The sequence below is a fragment of the Egretta garzetta genome, unplaced genomic scaffold (genome assembly GCF_000687185.1).
Source record: "Egretta garzetta isolate BGI_Z169 unplaced genomic scaffold, ASM68718v1 scaffold481, whole genome shotgun sequence".
Classification (NCBI taxonomy): domain Eukaryota; kingdom Metazoa; phylum Chordata; class Aves; order Pelecaniformes; family Ardeidae; genus Egretta; species Egretta garzetta.
Genome location: NW_009258681.1, coordinates 743210 through 751137, shown reverse-complemented (window position 1 = coordinate 751137; position 7928 = coordinate 743210). Strand labels below are relative to the sequence as shown.

Genomic DNA, 7928 nt, shown 5'->3' with positions numbered 1-7928 from the left:
GGCCAGTGACTCCGTGGCACCATGGCCGCCTACGGCCGTAACGCGCTGCTCGCCGCAGCCAGGTCCAGGTAAGTCATGGGTTGGTTTTCATGGGCACTCTGTGCTGCAACGTCCCCGCTGCTCCTTGGGTGGAGCGGAGATGGAACGGGGTGAGGGGAACCTGGGGGAGCAGGGGGGCTCCCTGCACGGTGACACTTTCCTTTATTCACGGCGACCGGTGCTGTTCCTGCTGTTGCTAGCATACGCGTTCCATGTAACATCCGTGCTTTAAACTGGAGTACTACAAACGTCTGCCAAAGGTTACCTGGCTACATGTGAGAAATACGAGGTTTGATTTACCTAAACCAGAGATTTCAGCGGTTGTCACGATGCGCAGCAGTCTGCGAGCTCTTGGGTCTCATAGATAACCGATCAAGCTCTCTACCCCCTTGCCCCTCTTCGGTGTGCGGCCCGGCTCTTCCAGGGGACATTGCTCGGGGAGGGAAGGGGCAGGAACTGCAGAGAAGGCTTGGTGAGAGGAGAGGGGCCTCCGACTTTTCTTTGTTTGCAACTGGCAAATTTTAGCTGATGCAGTGGGTAGAAGGGCTTCCTAGAGGCAGTCTGAAGTCTTCCCCCAGAGAAAAGTTGTTAGCATGGGACAGACTCTCAATATTTTATCTGTTGCTGAAGGATCAGAATCTCAGATGCTGAGGCAGCCATAAGATTAATGTGGCACTAAGAACGCTAATTTGTGTGTAATGCCTAGTTACCGTAGCCACGAAGCGCTATTACTTGCTTAAATACCTCTCCAGTTTCAGAGGCTCCCATCTTCTTGCGCGCTCCCATCCTCCGTACTCGCCAGCAGTTGCGTTTGTCCAGCTAGTGGGTTCTCATTTACACCGGCCTTGCGTGAGAGACTCTGAAAACCGGGCATCGCTGCACTGCGCGGGGTTGGGCACTGGCCTGCCTCACTCACCAGCTACAGTTGTGCGAACGTTTCACGCGTCCACCTGCTTGCGCCTGGAGCTCCGAGGTGAACCTCCGCCCCAACGAAGTACTGTGAACCAGGGTACTAAGCCTCCTGACACTCCAACGAAACAAGTCCCAGAGACTGCCGTGGGAAAAAAGCCTTTACGCCAAAAAATTGTGGATGAACTGAAACACTATTACAATGGCTTCCACTTGCTTTGGATTGACACCAAGGTGGCTGCCAGGATGGTGTGGAGGCTCTTACACGGTCAGGTCCTCACTAGGAGGGAGAGACGAAGGGTAAGTGCCAGGCATACAAACACCGTACTAAAATGATGCATTAGGAGGCTTATTGTAACAGAAGTTGTTTAACCACTCCGTTTCCATGCTTCTTTGGAAGACCTGTATTTTTTTGTCTGGCTGAATAATAAGTTCTGCTCTGCTCTTCCCTGTACAGTTGCTGAGAACTTGCGCAGATCTCTTCCGGCTGGTTCCCTTCCTGGTGTTTGTCATCGTCCCCTTCATGGAATTTCTGTTACCTGTATTCTTGAAACTCTTTCCTGAAATGCTGCCCTCGACATTCGAGACAGAGTCAAAAAAGGTTTGTGTCATTCTGAAGATGTAGACTGTGTACCCCAGCTTGTTAGAACATCTGTACAGCTGCATAAAGAGCTGTTGCTTCTTGCCTGCCGCTGTAAATGAGTATCGGCCTCTCACACACGTCTAGGTCAGACTTGCCTTGCTTATTCCTAGACAGGACAGCAGGATTTGAAGTTTGTACTGTAAACAGTTATCAGTGGGAAGGTGCACAGCAATTTCATTTTCTACAGTAAGCAGCAAAGCCTATTTGCTTTCAGTACTGAAGTCTTATTTCATCTCTTCCCCAGAATCCCCTCCCTTCTGATTTTCAAGTGGAGTTTCTAACTATGTTTTGTTTCCTAAATGAAGGAAGAAAAGCAGAAGAAGAAATTAAATGCAAAGCTGGAGTTAGCAAAGTTCCTGCAGGAGACCATTGCAGAGATGGCCAAAAGGAACAAAGCAGATACAGGGCAAGGAAAACAATTCTCCTCTTATGTACACCAGGTAAAAGGGGCTGTGCTGGGGATGACAGCAATGGTACTTATACCAGCTTAGTGCTGCTGTTCGGGCAGAGAGTATGGGTTTCGTATAAAGATTGCAGAGAGATTTGACAGCACAGAGCTGTCCTGTCAGGTTATTGTTGACTGGGTACCCTCTTGCAGCTAATTCCAGGCTGACACTGGCTTTTGACCCCATCTGTCAGAGCTGTCTGTACAGACAAGCATTTCCATCCTGCAACAACAGTGAAAGTCTTACCCTGTGAAATCCTATAAGCCGCCACCCAAAACCACTGTTTTACTTTGGCCTTTTGACTATAGCATTCCGTTTCTATCGAGAGATGGGAATTCCAGTGCGGGAAACAGGAAGGGCTCTTTCCTCAGAGGGGGAAGAGGATTCACAAGCTGTGATCCTGCTCTGGTTTGGCTTTTGGCCCTGATGCCTCTGCGTTGTTTAGATTCGTCACACCGGCCATCAGCCCAGTACCCAAGAGATCGTACGCTTCTCCAAGCTGTTTGAGGACGAGCTGACCCTGGAGCACTTGGAACGGCCGCAGTTGGTGGCTCTTTGCAAATTGCTTGAGCTGCAGCCCATTGGCACCAACAACCTGCTCCGCTTTCAACTTCTGCTGAGACTCAGGACAATCAAGGCGGACGATGAAGTAAGTTTAGAACAGCGCAGGCGCACTGCTTTGGTGGAATGCGCGCTTTCCGCAGTCTCACGTCCTGCCCTCTGAATTGCAGACTGCCTGCTTTACATAGGGCGTGTGGCACTGCCCACGCTCCATCCGCAGCTGTGAAGTTTGATAGTGGTGGGAGTGGGATTCTCTCTGTGAGAGATTCCAGAAAAAAACAGAATGGGAGTTCATCTTCCTGTGCCCTTGTGTCCTTTGGTGAACCCCAATGAGTGGGGCACTGCAGATACTGTCACTGCTTAGAACACCCTTCTATTTTTATTCTGGAGTCATACTAACTTGTAAAAAAAAAAAAAATCCGATTCTGGAATAAATAACTGTATGAAGATGCCAGATTTTATGAACTAATATAAACTGATACTGAATTCAGTTTGTTAAAGGGGCTGGCTTTATTTAGCCTGGAGAAGGCCAAGGGAGAATCTGCTTGATGTTTTCAAACGCCTAATGGGGTTATTTAGAAAATGGAACCAGACTTGCAGTTGCAAAGGACAACAGGTAATGGTCATAAATTGCAGCAAGGAAAATTCCAGCATGATAAGAAAAGAAAAATAATCAGCGAGTGGGTAAACAGTGGAACAGGTTGTCTAGAGGTTGTGAAATCCTGTCCCTAGAGAACCTCATAGTATAAATGGAAAAGGCTGAGCACTGTAGAGAAACTTTTATGTTAACCCTGAGCACTGTAAAGAAACTTATGTTAACCCTCTTTTGAGCTGGAGGTTGGACCTCCAGAAGTCCCTTCCAGCCACATTTTATGATGGTGTTAGAACTGAAATTTGAAATGGTGTTAAGAATCCTATTATGACACGGAGGAAAGACCAGAAAACTTCTTGCTACTAAGAGGTGACTGGTTCTGAAAGGCACGTGCAACTAACCACAGGTTCAGCTTTAAAGCCTGCAATCTTGACTGTTCTCAGGGTTACCTGTCTTGGAGTAAATTCTTCAAACCTATGTAAAAGTGAAATTCTCAGTATTTGGGTGGGGCTGTGTGTGAATAACCAGGATCAAAGTTTTTCATCCTCTGTAGCTGAAGACTCAGCTTTCAAGGACAGAATGCATTAGCTGCAGAGTCAGCTCTGTCATCTTCCTAGTGGTGTGACTTCAGGCACGTTTACCTGAACAAATATTTCTCTGGTCTCAAGCTCATCAAGTACACTGGGGTTTTGGCTTTCTCTGTGCCTAGGTAGGAACGTTCCTTTTCATTTCAGATGATTGCCAAGGAAGGAGTCAATGGCCTAAGTGTGTCTGAACTGCAGAGTGCATGCAGAGCCAGAGGAATGCGGTCACTGGGTCTCTCAGAGGAGCAACTAAAGGAACAGCTCAGACAGGCAAGTGCGCTCTGCTCTGGTCCTGTTAGGCAAGGTTTCTCCCAGGACAGAGCAGTGCAGCATTCAGATGGAGCAGGCACAGTTTCACTAAGAATTCATGCAAGTGTTTCTAGGTGGATCCTCACCTGCATAGCTGAGCTTTAAGGCATGAAGTATCCAGATTCAGTCTTAGACTAAAGAGAAAACCAGGTAGCATCGGGGCCAGCTGGAAGCAAGATGAAGTCGGGGGGGGAAAACACAGAATATGTTTTAAGCTTCTAAAGTAGCCAAGACTTGTAGTAGAGCCAACACTAGTAATTTATAAACATTCAAACAGATTACAGATACTGCTGTAGGCGCTGTATTTCAGATAAGCTGTAGATAATTCAAAGTACTCAGCTTTCACTGTTGGTCAGGAGTGACGTGGGTACCTCATTAGTAGCTGGAAACTTCCTCTCTAGTCTGTATTCCATACAGTATTCTTAACTCTTCAAAACTGTTTCTTCTCATTGTGCTGACTTAAAACTGTATTAGCCAAACTCAAGATAGCTTTAACATCTTTAAGGACAAAGAGTGCTGTATCAATAATTACAGACATAGAGCCAGTATGAAATAACTTTCCCTTCTGTTTTCTTCTAACAGTGGCTGGATCTGCATTTAAAAGAGAATGTTCCACCTTCTCTGCTCCTACTTTCCCGTGCCTTGTACTTAATAGATGTAAAGCCACAATCTATTCCGGTTCCACAAAATAAGGTGAGTTGTGTGAATAAAAAAAAAAACCCTTTCAGGTTAATAGTTTAACCATTACACATTATAAAAATGAAGCACCGTGACATGAATCCTGTTCTTTGATCCTCCAAGTGGACTGAAGTTATGACTGTACTGAACCATGAAGTTATGACTGTACTGAACCACGTGTTCTCCCATAGACAGGTGAAACTGCTGAAATCACGACACCCGTTCCTGGAGGTCAAGAGACCCTTGTGGATCCTGCCCCCATTGTACAGGGAAGAAAGGTCAGAAAATAGCAGTCTACAAGCAGGAAAATGAGTCTGTAGTGCTGTAATCTTTGGGAAGAGCACGTGACCAAGCCTTTCCAAAACTAGACAAAAAAGTGTTTGACACCGTTGCACAGAGCACATAAGCAATGAATATTCTTGCACTGTGTACATGGTTTTGCCTGAGAGCCTCACAGTTGCGTACTCTGACTTAAGAGACAACGAAAGGGTGCAGAGGTCTGCTGTGGCACATCTTGTCCTGTCGCTGCAGACAGCTGGCTGGTCAGTGCCATCTTACCGGCTTCCAGCAAAGGAGCACTCACAAGCTCTGAGGTTGCTGTACCCGCGTAAACCAGAGACTTCAACCCAGGTGCATTTAGCTCAGGGAAGCCAGTTACAGGGGACTTGTTCTCAGCTCTCCTGGCGAACTTGGGTGGAGTTGTCCAGGCCAACGAGTACCAAAACATCTAGAGTAAGAAAGCCAGAGCACACGGTTCTCAGCATAAGGCTAATGTGGATTCCTTAAGTTAGTCCAAGCTGATAAAGGCAGCAACAGAAGTTACAGGACAATATTGCATCAACTGCTAGAAACATTTCCAAATGCTCTGTTAGGTGGCGTAGGGGAAATGATGGAAATGCCGACATAGAGCTTTCACAAACACATTGCAGGGAACAGCCTTGCTCAGAAAGGAGAAGGGACTGTATGCAGGGCTAGCTACAGCTTTGTTTTCTGAGAGAGTTCTGTGACTTAAAGCTGCTTTTTCCTTAAAGAGTGAAGAGTTTGTATCTCAGCCACCAGAGAAATTGCCGATTTCAGCAGTGTCTGTGAAGCCTCCCCCACGAGAGGTAAGCTTTTCAAAACTCTTAGGCTTCCCAAAGGAGATTGTTCCTCACACAACTTACAAACTACGGAGAGTTGTGCTGCAAGGTGTTGTGGTGTTAAGTTCAAGGAGTGACTGGAGAAATTGTGGACAAGAGCTGCATTGCAGGCTGTTAAATACAGAAATATCATATGTGACTGCAGCAAATTGGGGAAGGTGGCAGAACATTGTGGGGAATTACCAGTATGTCCCTTCCTCACACTCCTTAATAACCTGCTTTGGACCACTAGGATAGAGCAGCCTTCTGGCAGAACCACCATGGTGTTAAGTGCCAGTTTATAAAAATATTTCTACAGTGACTTGCCTTTTCTTCCACCCATTTTCCTTCTGTGAATGCTTTATTTCACACTTTATTGCCCACTTAAGGCAAGTTTGGGAGTTCGGGCTGACTCTTACCGACAGGAGAACACTCCTTTACCCTGAAGAACTTTGTTCTTAAGTCAGCTGTTGTTCTCCAGAGCAGCTTCCTGTATTAAATGGGAAGACACCTTCTTCAAAGAGAGGCTTTGGCTTTTGAGAAGCATTTGTATTGGTACTGCCTAAAATCTGCAACTTGCTCTTGCACCCTAGGCCAAAATGGAAGCGTCTCAGAGCAGCAAGGCCGGCGCCAACGGAGCCTAGCCCGAAGCCAGCAAGGACTGCCTAACACTGGGAGAGAAGAGCTTTCATCTCTGCACCCCCTTAAAAGGGAAGAGTGACTTTTCCAGGAGCCTGCTTGACACAAGAAGGTGTCAGTAGCCCTCGGGGGCCTCTTTGTCTATTCCAAGCAACTCAACCAGGCTAAGGCTGTCTGGGTGGCACCGGCTGCTCGTGTGGACTGGATCCCCTACCCCCACCACTTTAACTTATGCTGTAAATATGTTAATAATGATGCTACTGTCTGTGCTGAAGGGGCATTTGTGCTCTTAAACCTTAGGAAAGGCAGCTTTTCACAGTCCTAAAGGCCCAGGTGCAGAACAAACTGGGCTGGAAGTCCAGTAAAGCCTGTTCTAGTTTGAAATCCTCTGCAGGAACATACCCACAAATCCAGGACTTGCAGCTTGCCCTGCTGCCCCAGCTTTACAAACTTCAGCTCTTGATCCTAGTTAGCGTGGTTTAACCAATAACGAGTGCACAGTGACCCATGTATTTAACTCACTTTCGTACCAAGGAGAACAGCCACGGCAAAGGGAGGACCAATGCTCTCATCAGTGGCATGGCTGAACTGTTCAGAAAGACTCAAGAACTTGCTGGAGAAGAGCAGAGCAGCGAGGAGGACAGCTTCCACCGCACGAGCGTTTGCATTTGTCAGTGGGAGCCACAGCAGGGGCCAGACCCTGTTACAGAAGGCAGAGACGCATCTTTAGCATCCCCCTGCATCATGCGAGGTGGCAGCCACACGCCTTTCCCCAAGTCCAATGTAAGACTTGGTTAAACCTTCCCAGGCTCAGAACTGCACATCAGCAAGTGCTCCCAGACTTTACTGTGCTCTGCACAGGGATTCTTCACACACTCCAGCGCTGGCTAGGTTTTTGGTAGACTCTTTAGGAGGATACGGAAAAGCTGTTTTTAGCATTTGGTAATTTTTTTTACTCTGTCCTATGTAAATGTTCATAAATTACTCACATTATGGATTTTAAATATGTCTATTTATACTTACTGTAAAATAAGGGTTAGTCTTGGTGCTAAGTAGAATGGAATGTCTTTTCTAGAGGTCAGTCAGCCTTTAGAACAAAGCCAGTCGTCTCAAGGTCAGGCGTTATCAGCACTTTAACCGTGACTTTGGGCTCTTTCTAGCGGTGCAGAAACAGCTTGCAGATGGCAGCTACCCCCGTACGGCGTTCGTGGTCCCGTACCTGCCCCCCGCCTTGTTAGCCAGTATGCAACGCTGAATATTTGTATTTAATGGGTGATTAGTAAATCAGAACAAACATCACTTCAATAAAATAACCCTGTTGCTCAAGTGTCACTCCTGCCTCTGTGTAGCACGGATGAGATGTGGCTGGTAGCCATTGCCTTGCTGGCAGACAGAATAGCCTTTGGCTAC

General features: G+C 46.9%; 1 protein-coding gene across 1 annotated transcript; it reads left to right on the top strand.

The window, feature by feature from the left end:
* On the top strand, positions 1-7850 carry LETM2 (leucine zipper and EF-hand containing transmembrane protein 2). Its single transcript, XM_009648936.2, has 10 exons — positions 1-68; positions 792-1248; positions 1406-1549; positions 1897-2031; positions 2483-2686; positions 3925-4044; positions 4666-4776; positions 4953-5039; positions 5793-5867; positions 6473-7850. The coding sequence occupies exons 1-10, from the start codon at positions 22-24 to the stop codon at positions 6521-6523; spliced, it is 1431 nt and encodes a 476-aa protein (XP_009647231.1). The 5' UTR covers positions 1-21; the 3' UTR covers positions 6524-7850.
* Positions 7851-7928: the final 78 nt, after the last annotated feature.